The following is a 17150-nucleotide window of genomic DNA, read 5'->3' as shown; positions in this document are numbered from 1 at the left end:
TATACATATGGTCAGCTGTCATGGTTTGGGAAAAAACGATCTTGCATCAGACCCAACAGGGAAACACTGCTGGGATGTTCTGCAGTTACCTCACTCTGTAGTTTGTACGCGTTCTTGGCACAGCGCAATCTCACATCATCAGTCAAAGAAGTGTACTGGTGGAGCAGCTGTCTGTATTCTTGTTCACTGACCAAAGACTGGGCTCTCCTGGCGTGTACCAGGTTTATCATATCCAGTGGCAGGTGGAAGTGAGTCTTTGTTTCCTCAAAACCTTGCTTGTATTTCACCTATCAAATTAAAAACAGATCACACAGATATCACAACATGGTAATAACAATTCAGGTTTTGATCAGAAGAGACATTCTCCATATTTCTTCCAGTTTCCAGTATAAATTATTGTTTTTAAAAGTAAGTTCCCTAACTTGTTTAACTATACTGTGAATGATCAATACTTATAATTAGAAGATGTGGCAGCCTATTCTTCATAAATAGTAGCCATCTACATTACATCTAATTAACCTGAGATATTATTTATAAATTTTATTTTTGTTGACTGGATATGTTGAATCTATAAAATCATCAAACTGATTAATGAATTCTTAATTCACTGTGTTTCTAGAAAGCACAGCAAAAAGGTGAAGCTAATTCCTGAGGACAAAATGCAAAAAGCTGTATTTATATTAGAATTAGTACAAATCCTCACTCAAAATATTTGTTAGTCTCTATTAATTTGGCCGGTTTCCCTTCATAGTTTTAAATGTTATTTTTAGTGTTGGATTTTTGTTTTCACTGCTTGTCTTTGTCTGGGAAAAGAAAGCCATGGAAATCTTCAAAGATTGTTTTTGTGTGACATTTCCCTATCAGATTATGGAAATTTGAGATGTTCCGGCTGTTCATCCAGATAATGAACATCCAGAGTTATTGATGATCATCAAACTGACTTAGAGTAACCTGATGGATGAATTCTTCAGACCCTTACTGTTACCTGTATGTCCAAGCCCACCATCACACAAGGAAGAAGCCCAGTAAAAGCCCAGCACTCACTGAAACCCATGAACACTCTCCTGTCTATATCCACAGTCAGGCTCACTAGGGATAGTTTTGGTAAGAAGATAAATAGTTCTTAGATTACTTCTGTGCTTAAATTCAGAGAAATATTTGACTGCTTTCTGGATCAAGCCACAGTGTTCAAAATGTGCTGAATAGCTACAATTCTTATAGACAATGAACAAATGACGCGATTCCCAAGACCAAGCGGGAACCATTCCACAACAAAAACGTCCATAAACTCCTTCATCCTTTAGTCTTTCAGGAATACTGTACATAGAAAATAATCGCCGAGCAACTTTGTACCTCTATCAAATTTAATTTAGTTCTGTACAAAGACCACTACTAATTCTCAATTTGACCTGCCTTTGAGTGATACTTTTACAGACTAAGATGCTCTATGCTAGGCAACAGTGGCTGCAGCAGGCGATTGTGCAAGAATGCACAGCTTTCTTTTATTGCCAAATAATTGTTACTGTAAACAATGTAAAAAAAAATGGTAGATCAGTTAGATCATGATTATATCAAAACATCTGGAAAGTGGGAGAGAAAGCCCTAAATTTTAAACAGTAAACTAGTCCACAGCTAAGTGCACTTTCCATAAGGAACTACTCACTGCTAGGAAACCAGTTCCAAAATGCCCCCATCTTCTTGCTTGTACTTACATCACTCTGTAGCGAAGCTGCATGAACTGAATGAGCAATATGAATATCACCATCCAGGCCACGTGAGCCAACCATCTGTCCTTTCATTTTCTGAAACGCCTCCTTATACTTGTGCTAAAAAAGGAATGACAATAGAAACATGAATAGAAGTGGAGTAAGTATTAGTCAGATTATTAAAACTTCAATAAAAGGATTTTCATGTTACTGAAAGAGAACTATGGACAAAAAATTCTGGCTATACTCAGTATGCTAATAAATCTGAATGGACATTTAGTGGACGCTAGGAAGACCTCACCTGTGCAAACATTTTATAATTTTATCCTATTTAGAGGAAAATAGAGGAAAAAAATTGCACCAATGAACACTTACAAATAGCTTGGGTTAGTTACTCACTGTTACACAGATGGTGGAAGAAAAGAACTTGGTGCAGGAGCTCAGAATCAACCTCTAAGGAGCCTCTTTACCTCAGCTCTCTAGCAAAGTCAGAATGACTAGTCTCCTACATTTGAAATGAATCTGTATATCTTCACAACCTGTAAAGGACACCCAGGACAAACCCTGAAGGGTAGAGCTTCCTAAATAAGCTCCCTTTTCCAAAACTTACCCAGCTAACAGTGGGTGACAGCCCCTGAACAGTCTCTGTGGTCGCCCAGTCACTACTGCAGGGAAGTTGGTCAGCTTTGCTAATGGGTGTTTGTTTTCACAAACCTTCCTTTGCTTAGTTACCAGTAACACATTATTGTGTCTGCACCTCCAAAAGTACAACTAACTAGATTGAGGTCAGATGTTTCCCAGATGTAGAGTTAGCTGGACAAGCTGTTCCCTTCAAGAGTCACTCAGCAGAGCAGAAACAGTCTGGAGTGACTGACACATCCTACTAGACAATATCAGCAATAAGTTGACATACATCACTTATGATATCACCCGAAGCTTTTGCAGCCTGGAAGGGAATGGCATCTAGTTTCAGTTGATAGCCACCATCTTTCATCTTTCCCCAGGACTCCTTATAGCGAATCTAGGAAATATGGAAGAGGAATGAAGCAAAGTTGCTCTTCAGAGGGTTGACACTGCAGCCTTTTTGCTATTCTAGCAATGTTACCACACTAGTTTCATTCTATTCTAACATAAAGGGCTAACATAAATGAAACTATCATCACACAACAGGAAAAATAACATTACAAATGTCCATTATAAAAATGTGTTTGTTTGTTCATTCTTAATCTTTCTAAGTTAGGAGAAGCTTAATAAGAAGTTTGTTTTCTCATATTACTTCAGAAATATTTAGACCATAGAATGTTTATGTACTTTGGAAAGGAGAGAAATTTACTATGATTCCCTCTGTAGGACAAACAGCAAAGAACTATCAACATTTTAACTTTCCTTTAAAATATTAAAGGTCAGATTCATACCTCGCTGATATTCATAGCATTTAATTTGGCCTGAAGGATTTCAGGAAGATCTGTTGTTGGTGTATACTGATGCTTTACACTCTCACCGTGCTCCCTGTACAGCCTCTGCAAAAAGAGACAAATTTCAGAAGCAAGTACTCACTACACATTCAATCGCGAGCTCAAACAAAAGCATTAACAAACAAGTCTTATGGAAAGCAGAGACTACAGAAAAGTGACAGAAGCATTAATAAAGACATGCAATTGCATCAGTCAAAAAGTATTAAAAAAGCTTTGGGAGTCTGATGCACCTATCAATTAGAGTACACTCGAGAGGAATTCCTTGAAGTTTTGAGTGTTTAAGTCAATGTATATGAAAATTCAGATATTTGAATATTAATTCAATAAGACTTCCAACGTATGTGAATAGGGAAAGGGAGAATAAACAGCATTTATCAAGGATGTGCAGCCATAAGTGGCCCAACAGTACTTTGAAATTCCACAGAAATCTGGGGAGCTGAAGTTCCCAAACACATCTTTCCAAAGTTGTTCATTTTTAGCAGACAAATATGATGACAATTATCTGTGCAATTACTCCAAATTTATTTCCAGAGCTAGTTGCAAAGGGGTGCTCAACAGTCAATGCAAGAGATTATAAAAAACTCAGAAGGTGACTGATCCCATCTTAAAACAGGTGTCTACATGGGTTACTCATCTCAGTCCTTGAAGGAAGAACATAGGGTTGGCCCAGGACTAGCTGACATTTGGGTGTCTGCAGACACATAAGAGGAGTCCTACACAGTTAACTGGAACTTCCCCTACAATGGCCATGCAGAGTTCACCTCTTCCACATTATCCTTCTTTCCTAGTTTATTCTAATTTCTTCTTACACCATCATTTTCAGATGAGTATGGATTGTCACCGTTTTTTTTGGCCTTAGATACGCTCCACGTCTTGGCCTCCTTACTTGCCTTACTTCTGTGTGAGGGTTTGAGACCCTCCAGATGTGAACGAACCTCTCCATTTCACCCTGCAGCCACTTTCTTTAGCAAGTAGGTCCACTTGTACCGCAGCTCCATAAGAGAAAAATTAATGAGAGCTCCACAAGTGAAGAAGTAGAGCAGCAGACTGACTTTGACTGTGGCTCAGCAGAACAAAATGACTTATATTTATCCTGCCTGAGATGTCAGCCTTTTGGATCTTATTAATTAAACCAAAGACATAGACACTATAAGTATTACAATAGCATGTGTTTTACACAGTGTCTTTCATCTTCTTCTTCACTTTAAAAATATCTATTTTCACCATAAAACACCCTCTCATGTTTGAAACTTGTCTTTTTTGAGTGACTTTTGCTTATTATTCACTTCTGTATTATCCCAGTTAAGTCTACAATATTTTTAAATCGCTCTTCTATTAAAAATAAACATGTTTAAACACCAAACAGCCTCAATTCTTCTCTTTAAGGTTTCCCCTCCTGGATTTCTCTCTCAGCAGGATGACAGCTTGAAATAATTTATTTTTTCTTCCTTGTCACGCTGTCTTACATTTTGTTTCCAAAGAATATGCAGAAAGTGAAATTTGAAAGATCCTTTTGAAAAGGAGAAAGAACCCCAAATGTGTTCTTCCTCAATGAACCTCAAAAGGCCAAATGTCTCTAAAGGTCAAAGGTCAGTCTTACTCCTAAATTTTACTTCTGAAAAAAAAAATCAGGCAGAAGGCCCTTTTTGCATGAAACTCCCATTCACTTCAGTGGGATCCCTATGACTTCTCATTCCAAGTTAGAAACATGTTCTTTGTGAGATGCACCACACCAGAACACAAAGTTTCCTGGTTCCCAAGGATAATCTCAGAGAAAGAAAGAGAGAGAAAGCCAGTGCTTCAATCAGGTCGTTCAAAGAGGATACCACTCTTATAATCATAATGTATATACATTATAACTTACATCCACAGCCTGGTTATAACTAATTCTAGCCTGGATCATCTCAGGAGTGTCTTTAATACTGGTAAACTTCAAAGCATATGGATGCTGACGGTACTTCTTCTGTTGAGCAGAAAAAGATCAAAGCTGTGAATTTTGTGCTGCTCTTTCATGCTATTTGAAAGAGAAAAATCATAGGTTGCTGGAGATTAGAGTGAATTTGTGAACATAATTATTATTCCTCTTTCCTCATCTTTATGTCCTAGGTACTTTCAGATTAATATTTGTTTCAATTTAACAATAACCTTTTGCTGATTAATATTAAAGTATTTCTCCCTAAATATAAGGGAAACATTTCAAAATCAGATTCTGCCCACATAAATACTCCAGAACTCAGGATTTTAAAAGTCTTCTTTTCAGATTACTTCAAGTACAGTATGAATGAGTATATTTTTATTTATTTATAGTTCTTTAAGCAAGAAATGATATAAAATTCCAGTGTGTTAATAATGGCAACCATTTAACTTATTGTTTCAGGGTTTCGGTTTCCTCGTAACCCCTATAGCAAATCTGTGCAGTCATTAATACTGTGCCTAATTGTTATGGTATATTTTCTAGATAATTATATTAATTCTGCTTGCTTGAAAGGACCCATAGTAGCTTCTGAGAGTTCTTGTTACATACACATAATTAAAATGAAGGCTCTTTGATGGCAAAATGATATGTTTTCCATATGGCCAGGTCACTAAAAGCTTCTCCTGCTGCATGAGTTGTCCTATACCCATCAATACTCTTATCTCTTCTCCAGATAGTGCACACTAAATTTTCCCGGTGCCTGTGATCAACCCCCAAGTCAATACGTATGTTCATGGCTCTTAAGGAAATTGTTTCTATCTCAGCGTTTGAGTCTAAAGGCATGTCATTCTCCTTTAAATTGAGCTGTGATACACAGGAGTTTATTTGAGGCAACATCCTGATTCTTTGGGGACTCAAAACACCAATGTAAAACACAGCAACTCTTTTAGTGTATTACAAGCTTATGAGAAACGTTTTGGTTGCAGAAAGAAATCCCTTAAAAATGAGCAAACTCACTAAGATTAACCAGGGACAAAACTGGTTTATGTTTTGTCCTGATCAGCTGAAGAGAAAAATAAGTCTCGACCAGAACATCTCTACATAAAATTCCTAGAAATTATATTCTGGCAATTGCTTTTTACCAACATTGCAAGGGCTAGAGACTGTGTATATGCAAGAAGGGAGGAGGCTCACAGCCACCTAAAATTACTTAGTACTCACAAAACAGTTGAGATGAGCAACGTAGCAAGTCAAATTTCTACTTGGCAGTTTTCAAAATGGTATACCCATAAAGATTCTCAGTCACTACTCCAGCCAGCATTGCTGTACCAGCTTTTATGAAGTTCCCTTACTTTACACTGGCTGAGGATCTAGTTATGGTGCCTAAAAAAAAAATCTTTTTTTATTGTAGATGATTACATGGGAAAAAATAGTGTTAGCAATCAGGCAGATGTGAAAGGATGACTGTATTTTTCTGAGACACTACAACAGTGGTTAACGCTGTTATTCTCATTGAGTGAATTAACAGATGATTCCCGCATCACCAGTGGTTAACTAAAAAAATCACAGGATTCAGTCTCTTACTGCAGCAGATTTGGCCAGTAAGACTCCTTCTGCAATAATAGAAACAGAATACCATGAACTTTTAACCATTTCCACCACAGTCTGCTTTGAGGGCCTCACAGAACTGGCACAAAGGATTCTAGAGCTCACCTTTACCTGGTTTTCGAGAGAAATAAGGATGAAAACTACTTGGGGGCCTATAGATAGCTACAAACAGAGGTAACTATGTGAATTTCTACAGCTAAGGTGACTCTATATGAAAAAGGAGCAAGAAGAAACCTGTATCCATGACAAAAGAAGGTTCTGGGTCCAACGACTGCATCTTTTCATCATCTCTCCTGTTTTGCTTCATTAAAAAGGTAGGCTAGTGGGTAGCAATTGAGCACTGTTTGATTGCCATTATTATTCATAATATCATTTGTCACCTACTTTGTTTTTGCAAAGGCTATATGGACTCCTACTGGTGTGTGTTTGGTATCTGGTTTCTCTCTAATTACCAGTCCTATCCCTGGTTTTGAGGGCTTTCATGTAGCATGCCTTTTTCTTTCCCCTTTGAGTGGAAATTATTTTAATTTTATACAGACATTTTGCACACATTATGCAGCAAATTCTGTTACATGCTGTCATGAAATCTCACCTCACTAATGAGTTCTCCTGCCTTCTTAGCCTGCTCCACATTTAATGACCCAGTGGCTATCCATCCAACTCCTTTCATCCAGTTCAAATCTGCTCTGTATCGGTTCTGACAAAGAAAAAAAAGTGCCATTGTTGGTGTTCATATACTTAAAATGCCATTAAAGGATTCAGACATCTCACGAACAACAACCAAGTCAAATTAGTGTCTGCTTTTGTTTTATTCACTATTGCACAGTTGCAAGGAAAGCAAAAAAATTACAGAATGAAGTAGAAGTATTAGGACTCACTAGCACTTGTGCAATATGCCTGGCATGGCAATTTTTAAAATTGGTCTACACCCTACTGTGGTTCATAATTTTTACTCTAATGCAGCAAAACTTCAGTTTTATTGTGCATAGTGCACTTTTTAAAAGATCATTAATGATTTGTAATGATAAGAAAATTACACTTAGCATTTCCCAACCCCTATCCTGTTATTATAATGGAGAGAAAGCATTTTGTTTTGTTTTTTCCATGTGTCTTTAAGGAAGAAGAGTACGGTACTGAGCACTTTCCTCACAAAATCTCTCCTACCGATAGTCTACTCAATTCCAGAAGCTTATACAAGCACTACAGCTGGGGTTCCCAAAGAAGCCAGAAGGGTTTTAGCACCTATAGCTCAACAAGACCTGTACACATATCTATCTTAGTCTTCTTGAAAAGTTCTGACTTAAAACCTCAGAATGGAAGGTCTGACTTACAGTAACCATTTACAGTATCAGACAGTTCATCTGATGGTTACAGCTGAGCATGTGGTGCCTATATCAAATTTTGTTAGCAATTTTATTACCATAAATTATGTAACCTCCCTGTACATTAGGTATATATATAATAAACGTACATGATATGTGAATCCTAGTGTTTTATTAGCATTTGAAGTAGGCTTTGAAGAAGCCTCATAAACAGGATTATAACACTCCTCAAAAACACTGCACACCCTAAATATGTCTCTTGAGCAAATAAGTGGTTAATATTTATTGTTTTAATATTAACTGCTTAATAGTTGAAAAATTAGGTGCATAAATATGTCACCGCATTAAAAGCATCAACATCTGAAGAAACTCAGCCCTAAGTGTCTGAGGGGTTGGATTAAAGGGTATTGAAATACATTAAGCTCTGGACTTACATCACTTTGCAATCCATAGGCCCACTTGGCCCACGCCACTTTCCTGTCAGTAGGCAGAGCTGTGTAGTGATGGAGAACTGTCTTGTATCCTTTATCTGTTGCCAAATTCTGAGCCTTTTTGGCATGGACAAGGTTAACCATATCCATGGGGATATGGAACTGTTTCTTTGTGTCCTCAAATCCCTTCCTGTACTCCAGATCACTCTGCAACTTTGACATTTGAAGGGAATGAGCCATCTGCGAATCTTCCTGCACAGCCTTTACTCCAATCAGCTTACCCTTCATCTTCTCATAACGTTCCTTATATTTAATCTGTGAAGAAAAAAATAGACCATGAGTAAATCTAAGCTGCCAAACTGACAGATCTGCTGGTAGCAAAGCAACTGCCTGTCAGTGCTGTGACATGTTTGGTCCTTCATACAAGCAAGTAAGAAGTTCATTTCCAAAAGAGAACTGGAATGCCTTAGAAATTAAGTGTTTTTGAAGAACAGACCCTTTCTCAATAATAACATGTTCACAAAAAGCTATAAGAAATCTTTTATTTTCGGCACTGAAGTCAGGAGGTTCTTTCAGGTATGAAATTACGATTTTTCAGAGGAGATTTCTACTTCATTTTGAGTTCCAACATTTGTCCTTGAGTCAAAATGAGAATAGGAAAACACAGTCAGCATGTGGGGAAAAACTCTGAATTGCTCAGAGCAAACCTTCTGACTAACTATGGAATACCAGTCATCCAGATGACTTCTCCTTTGCTGCTTAGCACACATTGAGTGAGGCTGGCTGAGGGCACTGGGACATATATGACACATCCCCAACATTCTGGTAGCAACCTGGGCTATCCTAAGAATAAAGAAAGCTGATTAAGTCCATACTCACATCACTTGCCAGATCCCTCTTTGCCTTAGCTGTCAAGAATGACAAAGCATCCAGACGAAGCACAAATCCTTTCTCCTTCTGCTTCTCCCAGCTACTCTTGTACAGTTTCTAAAAAGATGACAATAACACAGTCTCTTTGTTACTATCAGTACATTTTATAGTCACAGTGAAAGCTCTCAAGTAACATCAGATTGGTGAACGCTGCCCACACACCAACCATATGTCTAAGGATCATCAGATCTTGGTGTCTTCACTTACGTACTGTAACTGTGGATACTGTAACCCCATTATCTCACTGGTTCCAATGAACCGGTCAATGTGCCACTCATCCAGAACCATGTGGCAAATACACAGCTTCAAACTCCAAAAGTGACTAGCCTTCAGAACAGCAGATATGACTAGTATTTAATTGAGAGCAAGTAATTAAATTTAGATGTAAAGTTTTTAGATCTAAGACATTTGGACCTTCTCAGAGAAGCAACATAACATTTACCTACAGAACAAACATTTCAACAGGAGCTGTAACTCTTCACAAGAGTGAGGGAACCCAACCTTTGTCTCACACAGTACCTCACTCATATTGGCAGCATTTGCTTTGGCCAGCAGGAAGACAGGTTCATCTTTGCTGATGGTGTACTGGTGAAGAAACTGCTCTTTTCCTGACCTGTACATGACCTGCCCACAGAAAGCAAAGCGTGGTTAACCAGCAGTAGTACATGTTAAATGTTGAAGGAATACTGATTAAAACACCCCAAATATTCAAGGATTTGTTAGGGTTAATTTATTTGGTGAGGCAGTCTTTAGTATCATGACTTTTCTCACCAGATCTGATTTAAAAGCTGGCCCACAGAGTCAGGCTGACCAAATTACTCATGGCTAAATTTCAGGGAAGCAGTGAAACAACATACACATCAGGGTACTTTTAATTCTCTTTCCTAAACTTAGCTACTTATCTGGCTACAGAGCTGACATTCATTCATATTCACTACGAAATGTATGTAAGAATATATTTCATCCAATATTAAACTGCAGCTACTTTTTAGGTGGAATGAAAGTCTTTAATAGGACACAGAAACAGAGAACTGTAGGCATGAAATGAAGAAAACTAAGCAATTGAATCTGCAGAGAAAATTTGTGACCTAAATGTAATTGCTGACATAATACACCAGTGAGAACTAACATTCCAACTTTAAATGAGAATATCAAGGACTTTTCACGATCCAAGTAGCAAACATCTCCACTTGATATCCTGGGGCAACGCCAACAGAGAAATGAACTGCTCTGTTCCAATCCTAACCATTCTGTGATTCTGTGAGAAGCCCATAAAGCTGTTGGAGGAGCTGTTAAAAAGCTATGGAAAGATGTCCCATTTCACATAGTGTTGCTTTTCTTACATCTCACGGAAAATGAAATTTTTAAAAAAGTCCCTACTATAAAGCTCTAAATCCATAGTTACTATGCTGACTTCAACGCACATACAGAAAGGCAGCATTGTCCAGTACATAGGAGAGCAGCATTCTCCTCTGACTCAATCTGGTGTCATCTTTGAGACAGACAGCACTCATCTAAGTGTCAGGATTTTATTGACACAGAGGAGCAAAAAAAGGAAACATGGTAGCTGCCTGGAAAAGACCAATCAAGAAGCAACAATTCACATAACAACTGAGAAGATGACAGTATCTTCAGTTCAAGTTGCAACATATTGAAAGTAATTTAAAAAAACTTGGCAAGTCACTCCTGTTCCAAAATTAATTGGTCAGCAATTTTAACAACAGCTTCCCCTTCTTTTGGAAACTTAGAAGTGAGCTGCTGTCAGCTAGGTCCTGCCAAGGAGTTCTGAAATACCATCTGCCAGGGTTGCCCAGCCCCAAGGAACAACAGGGAGCATTCTGAAGGCACCCAGTGTGGGAAAATATGCCTATCTTATCATTTTGTTAAAAGTACCTTGACAGGAACAGCTGAAGAATGTGTAGTCTAAGAAGGTTCGTATAGCTTGAATCACAGAATCACAGAATCTACTGGGTTGGAAAAGACCTCAGAGATCATCGAGTCCAACCCTTGGTCCAACTCTAGTCCGTTTACTAGATCATGGCACTAAGTGCCATGTCCAATCTCAGTTTAAAAACCTCTAGGGACGGCGAGTCCACTACCTCCTTGGGCAGCCATTCCAATGCCTGACCACTCTCTCTGTAAAGAATTTCTTTCTAATATCCAGCCTAAATTTCCCCTGGTAGAGTTTAAGCCCATGCCCCCTTGTCCTATTGCTGACTGCCTGGGAGAAGAGACCAATCCCCACCTGGCTAGAACTTCCCTTCAGGTAGTTATAGAGAGTGATGAGGTCACCTCTAAGCCTCCTCTTCTCCAGACTAAACAACCCCAGCTCCCTCAGCCTCTCCTCAAAGGTCTTATGTTCAAGTCCCTTCACCAGTCGTGTTGCTCTTCTCTGGACCCGCTCCAGCACTTCAATGTCTTTCCTGAACTGAGGGGCCCAGAACTGAACACAATACTCCAGGTGTGGCCTCACCAATGCAGAGTACAGGGGAAGGATCACTTCCCTTGTCCTGCTGACCACGCTGTTTTTGATACAGGACAGGATACCATTGGCCTTCTTGGCCACCTGGGCACACTGTTGGCTCATGTTGAGCTTCCTGTCACTTAGTACCCCCAGGTCCCTTTCTGTCTGACTGCTCTCCAGCCACTCTGCACCCAGCCTGGAGCGCTGCAGGGGGTTGTTGTGACCAAAGTGCAGCACCCGGCATTTGGCCTTATTGAACTTCATCCCATTGGAATCAGCCCATTTTTCCAGTCTATCCAGATCCCTCTGCAGAGCCCTCCTGCCTTCCAGCAGGTCGACACTCCCTCCCAACTTGGTGTCATCAGCAAATTTGCTGATGATGGTCTCAATCCCCTCATCTAAATCGTCAATAAAGATGTAGTCTGATAGGGCCCTCAGTGGAGAGGAACACAGAACCAGGGATGGATGTATACATACATACATACACACACACACACACACATATATATATATATGTATATACACACACATATACATCTCTGTGCTAATGTCTACCTTGCTTTGAAGCACTGCCTGAGGATCAGCTGGGAATAGTCTTTTCCCTCCAGCTTGCTTCCTCAGTTTTACTACCTCATGGATAACCAGTTTTCATGTAGATGACAGTTATGTCTCAGGAATACTCAGGCAGCCTCTCATGCAGCTTTTCAGCCATGCTTGAATCCAGCCTGCATCACCCACAAGTTTTCTGCCAGGACTGTCTTGTAGGGGCATCCCCATCTCCCTCTGGCTTTTGACATCATTTGTGAGAAGCCTCACTTGCTTATTTCCATTTGTATTGTGGTTTGCTTTTTTGTTATTGTTCTAGTTCAGAGAATTCAATGGAAGAATTCATCAAATAAACAAATAAAAACCCTCAGAAATAAATCTCAATAAATTTCATACATTGAAACATTTCATGACTGGGTCCTCTTCCACAAGCACCACCTCCCACTGCACGTATCTCAGGAATGACCACATTATGATTGAACTATTTGCAAAGAGACAAATTCAGTCAAAGACTCACATCACTTTGCAGTTCCTGGCTTTTCTTGGCATGTTTGATCTGAGAACTGTCAGCCACACTGGTGAACTTCAGAGCATCAGCCTTTTGTCTGTACTTTTTCTAGATCAAATTAAAGCAGATTACACAAATGTTACTACAATATTTACCTTCTCCAAAAATGTAGTGCTTTCAAAAACTGCACAACTGATAGAGCCAGAATCCCAAGACAATTTCGGCACATATGCTGGGAGGACTCCAGTGGCGAGGAGAATAGTGCCAGAGTTTGCCAAATGCACTGCTGCTGACATGGCAAGCAGAAATACTCTTTGGTGTCCAATGTAGCATTAATAGCTGCATACCATACAAAGGCCAGGCTGCACACCAACTGATGAGTATCTTCACAAACTATGTATGACTTAAGTCAGGGCCCAAGAGAGCTCATGAGCTACACAGTCAGTATTACTATCTCATATTCCTACATGAGACTTCTCAAGCATATGCCCACGTTGTTCAAATCACTGAACGTGCGTTATTGTGATATTTCTAAATTATTAAGATATTTCTAAATTATCAATCATTTAAATTATAACAAGCAATTTCAGTGTCCTGAAAGCAACTTTAACTGAAAATATTCCCTACCATCTCCCAGTTCTTTTCAAAGTAGAGCTCAGCACAGACACTGCAGTCACGCCTTCCTGGGAGCACGCGCTATGAGCCACAAGGCTCAAGTCTTGGATGTGGGAAGAAACATTGTGCTCCATTCATCCTCCGGTACTAGTAGCTACATAAAATCTGTTTTATCAGACAAATTTGCATAGAGACTAAGATTTCTAGTTTAGTAAACAAGACTTCCCTTACTTTTAGTCCATCTTACTTTCTACTTTACATCTGAAGCACACCAAAGTGAATGAGAAACTTCCTTTGACTTAATCAGGCTTTGGATCTGGCCTCTTTTGAACAAATGTCATTGCCTGAGCCTTTTGCATCATCCCTTGGAGAGCAAACTAAGCATCTCTTTCTGTCTTTGAGACAGTACATGGAAATGCAGCACCCTATTTCAAGACCACAGTACGACACAGGAGACCAGGCAGACACTTCTTAGATACTTTAGTGGAATTTGTATTCTAACAGTTCACCTATGAAGTGGGGCATTCCACCTAGAAAAGGTATAAATTAATTTTATCATTATCTGGCATTTCAGGAGAGAAATCCTTGTGTTTGAACTGATGGGTGAACGGACCAGTTAATGCTGTGGTTCTGCTCAGGGAACACAAAACAGAAGTTGAAAAAGCACACAGCACTTCAAAGAGGTGCTCACTGCTTTATTTTAGGAACCAGAAGGGAGGGAGGCAGATTAAAAACAGCATGTTTTGTCACATTGCATGGAACACCATGTAGTGACATTCTGCAAAGAAATGACAAAATGCCAGGCTCTGTATGGCAATAGAGATCTCTAAAATAATATCCACCAATCTCCAGTTTAAGTAACTGTCAGCCATCTCTTGGCCTTACACAGCACTGGAATGAAAAGGCAGATCATTATGGATTAAATATTTGTGGAAGCGATTATTACTACAGCAGACCACAGCAGCAGATGTCAGTCTATCCCTAGCAAGACACTGGATCTGAGAGCAGCTGCTCTTCTTCTGTTTCTAAGATGTATTTTTTTCCCCTTGCAGGAGTACTGAGAGCATGTCAGAGACCCAAGGTATCAGAGAGTGTGATCTCCAGTAACTAAGTGGCTTCTGTTCCTTCCTCCAACACTAAGTGGGATTTTATCCTTCTTGTCAAACTTCCCCTAATTTATTCTTCTACCTGTCCTCTAGTTTTCCTAGCACTAGTGAGACAACTCAGTCATAGCTAAGGAGCTGAGGAAGTGTTCCATAAGGTTAATGGCAGCACGAAACCATTAATTAATTTAGTGAAAACAATAAAGATCAGCACAAACACATCCCATCTTTACCAACAGCCTAGGAAACTTCCAAACATGGCTAACAAATATCTAATTTTTCAGCACAGTTCCTTAAAACTCTATGCATTTTGTGTAGCGTGTACCATAGGAATTTCTGATTCTCTTCAGTGCTACTCAGGAAAATGGGTAGGTGGAAGCACAGTTATGGAGACTTCTGCTTCACAAACTTGACAGAAATCAATAATCATATAATAGAAACATATATTTTTAACCTGTAACCCAGGATATCCTAAATGGTATAATACCTAAACAATGTCCATCAGTTTCTCCATTTCTCAGATTTTCTGTATTAGGAATTCCTTACCTATTGCACACAATTTAGTGGAATAAGAGTGCATAAAGCTCTGAATACACAACAGACAGAAACGTGAGCACTTTGCTTACCTCACTGACTAAATCTCCTGCCTTTTTGGCTTGTTGTATATTAAGACTTCCTTCTGTGATACACCCAGCTCCTTTCATCCACATCAGATCTGCCCTATATCGAAGCTGTAAAGGAAAATTACATTTATTGGCATGAGGCACACAGGTACAACGTTTGCACGCGAAGATGTGCACCCTTTCTAGTTTCAACCCATTCTGAAGACATTTTAAAAAGTCATAGTGCAAATCAAACAGCGTCTAGATGAAATGAGTAATAATGTCAAACTGAAAAAGTCTATAAACACTTATACTGCTTGTAACAGTTAAGCTGGGTATATAACATCTTACATCACTCTGGAGACCATAAGCCTTCTTTGCCCATTTGGTCTTCATATCTTCTGGAACCACTGTGTATTCGTGGAGCCTCTTTCTATAATCCAGGTCACTAGCAAGTGCCTGGGCCTTCTTCGCATGTCTCAGGTTTACCATGTCCATAGGCAGATGGAAATGGGTCTTACTCTCCTCAAAATCTTTTTTGTAGGCAATCTAGAAACAGAAGTTATTAAAATAAATTGTCTGTATCAGTGTATTGCAGAGCCAAAGATATCTTAAATCTCCAGTCCTGTTTGGGTCCTTATGCAGATTAGGCAAAAAACACATGTGGCAATCAGGTCCTACGAGGGATACACAAAACAGATGGTAGGATGAATTTTGCAGACTCTAGAGATATCTTCTCTATTACAGTACATCTTACTTTTAAACATACTTTCATCTGTTTTAAAATTTTATGTAGAAGTGTTTATATTGGGGTTTTAATAGGATGGTCTTTTCCTGCCCCAAAATAAGGTCATCATCAACCCAAAATTCTCTATGAGAACAAAAATACTATACAATCATTGCAGATTAACAGACTGAGGTAGGAAACCACTTTTTGTTAAATGCTTCAAAGAATTTCTTATAGTGAAAGAAGTAACAGTGGTAGATTGCACAGAGTTGCTGAAAGATTAATAATTTTGAAAAATACCTTTTGAGTAAGAGAAATAAATAATTTACCTCGCTACTCATCTTGGCCACCTGCAGAGAGTGCAAAAGTCTTGAATCTTTGGTTCCAATTGCTTTTCCTTTTGTTTTTTCATATTCTTCTCTATATTTAATCTGTGGAAAAAAACACTTTAGGTTAAAGAACATTTCCAGTTACGCAAAAGATAAGCAATATGTTTTTCACTGACAATTTGGATGGTCAAAATTTACAAGGGCTTAGTCTGGTTGCCACTTCAGATTTCCCAGAAATTCCCAAAGGGGCAAGGCTAGTTTAATTTTTGTTGACTCTAACCTCATTCTTTAAGGCTCACTCCTCTGAGGTGGATATGCTTATAAAGTCTTTAGATTAGCTAAATTATCTTGTTCTTAAACCAGAAGATAAGAAAATCGATGATATAAAACCCAAGCAAGGAATTCAAGATTTGTTTTTCTTAATGAGATGGGATTTTGGAACCATCATTATTGCTGAACACTAGATAGCTGTAGGAAAAGCTTCTTCCTTTTCTGCCTCTCCGCAGGTTAAGAATCACGACAGAAGTTGTTTAGAGTTTGTTTGGAAAATTTCTATATATGTGCGTTTATGATAACAGCATTTTTGAAGCTATAAACAATTCAAAACACTGAATTTTACTATGGGAGCATTGAGCCATTGTCACTTCGCAGATTTTGCTTCCTTCTGTACATTTGCATTAAAAAAAATAATTTTCACAGAGTGAAATTTCATAGCAGAGCCTAAGAAAGCTTCCAACTGCTCAGCAGCCACTCAGAAAGATGAACAGCCAAATACAGGACTTCAAAATCCACATGAAGCGCGCTAAGCTTTATTTCCCTGTGCTTTAGCAACTTATATAAAGAATAATTCCTAGGTAATTAAATATAAC

The 17150-nt window shown here is 38.8% G+C and overlaps 1 protein-coding gene across 4 annotated transcripts in view; it reads right to left on the bottom strand.

Annotated features, from left to right (window-relative positions):
- The window catches only part of NRAP (nebulin related anchoring protein), a 53582-nt gene that overhangs the window by 13359 nt on the left and 23073 nt on the right, over positions 1 to 17150 (bottom strand). For 2 of the 4 annotated variants that reach the window (XM_005508188.3, XM_005508187.3), the window contains exons 18-30: positions 16282 to 16383; positions 15577 to 15774; positions 15250 to 15354; positions 12915 to 13013; positions 9907 to 10011; positions 9337 to 9444; positions 8461 to 8772; positions 7297 to 7401; positions 5046 to 5144; positions 3122 to 3226; positions 2620 to 2727; positions 1713 to 1826; positions 90 to 287 (exon numbers count right to left, since the gene is read on the bottom strand). In XM_005508188.3, the coding sequence (XP_005508245.2) occupies positions 90 to 287; positions 1713 to 1826; positions 2620 to 2727; positions 3122 to 3226; positions 5046 to 5144; positions 7297 to 7401; positions 8461 to 8772; positions 9337 to 9444; positions 9907 to 10011; positions 12915 to 13013; positions 15250 to 15354; positions 15577 to 15774; positions 16282 to 16383 (1758 nt within the window). The remainder of the gene's footprint in view (positions 1 to 89; positions 288 to 1712; positions 1827 to 2619; positions 2728 to 3121; positions 3227 to 5045; positions 5145 to 7296; positions 7402 to 8460; positions 8773 to 9336; positions 9445 to 9906; positions 10012 to 12914; positions 13014 to 15249; positions 15355 to 15576; positions 15775 to 16281; positions 16384 to 17150) is intronic. The other 2 variants (XM_065066969.1, XM_065066968.1) reach the window with 2 other exon arrangements.

This window comes from Columba livia, chromosome 6 (assembly GCF_036013475.1).
Source record: "Columba livia isolate bColLiv1 breed racing homer chromosome 6, bColLiv1.pat.W.v2, whole genome shotgun sequence".
Classification (NCBI taxonomy): Eukaryota; Metazoa; Chordata; class Aves; order Columbiformes; family Columbidae; genus Columba; species Columba livia.
This window is presented reverse-complemented; position numbering and strand designations above follow the sequence as displayed.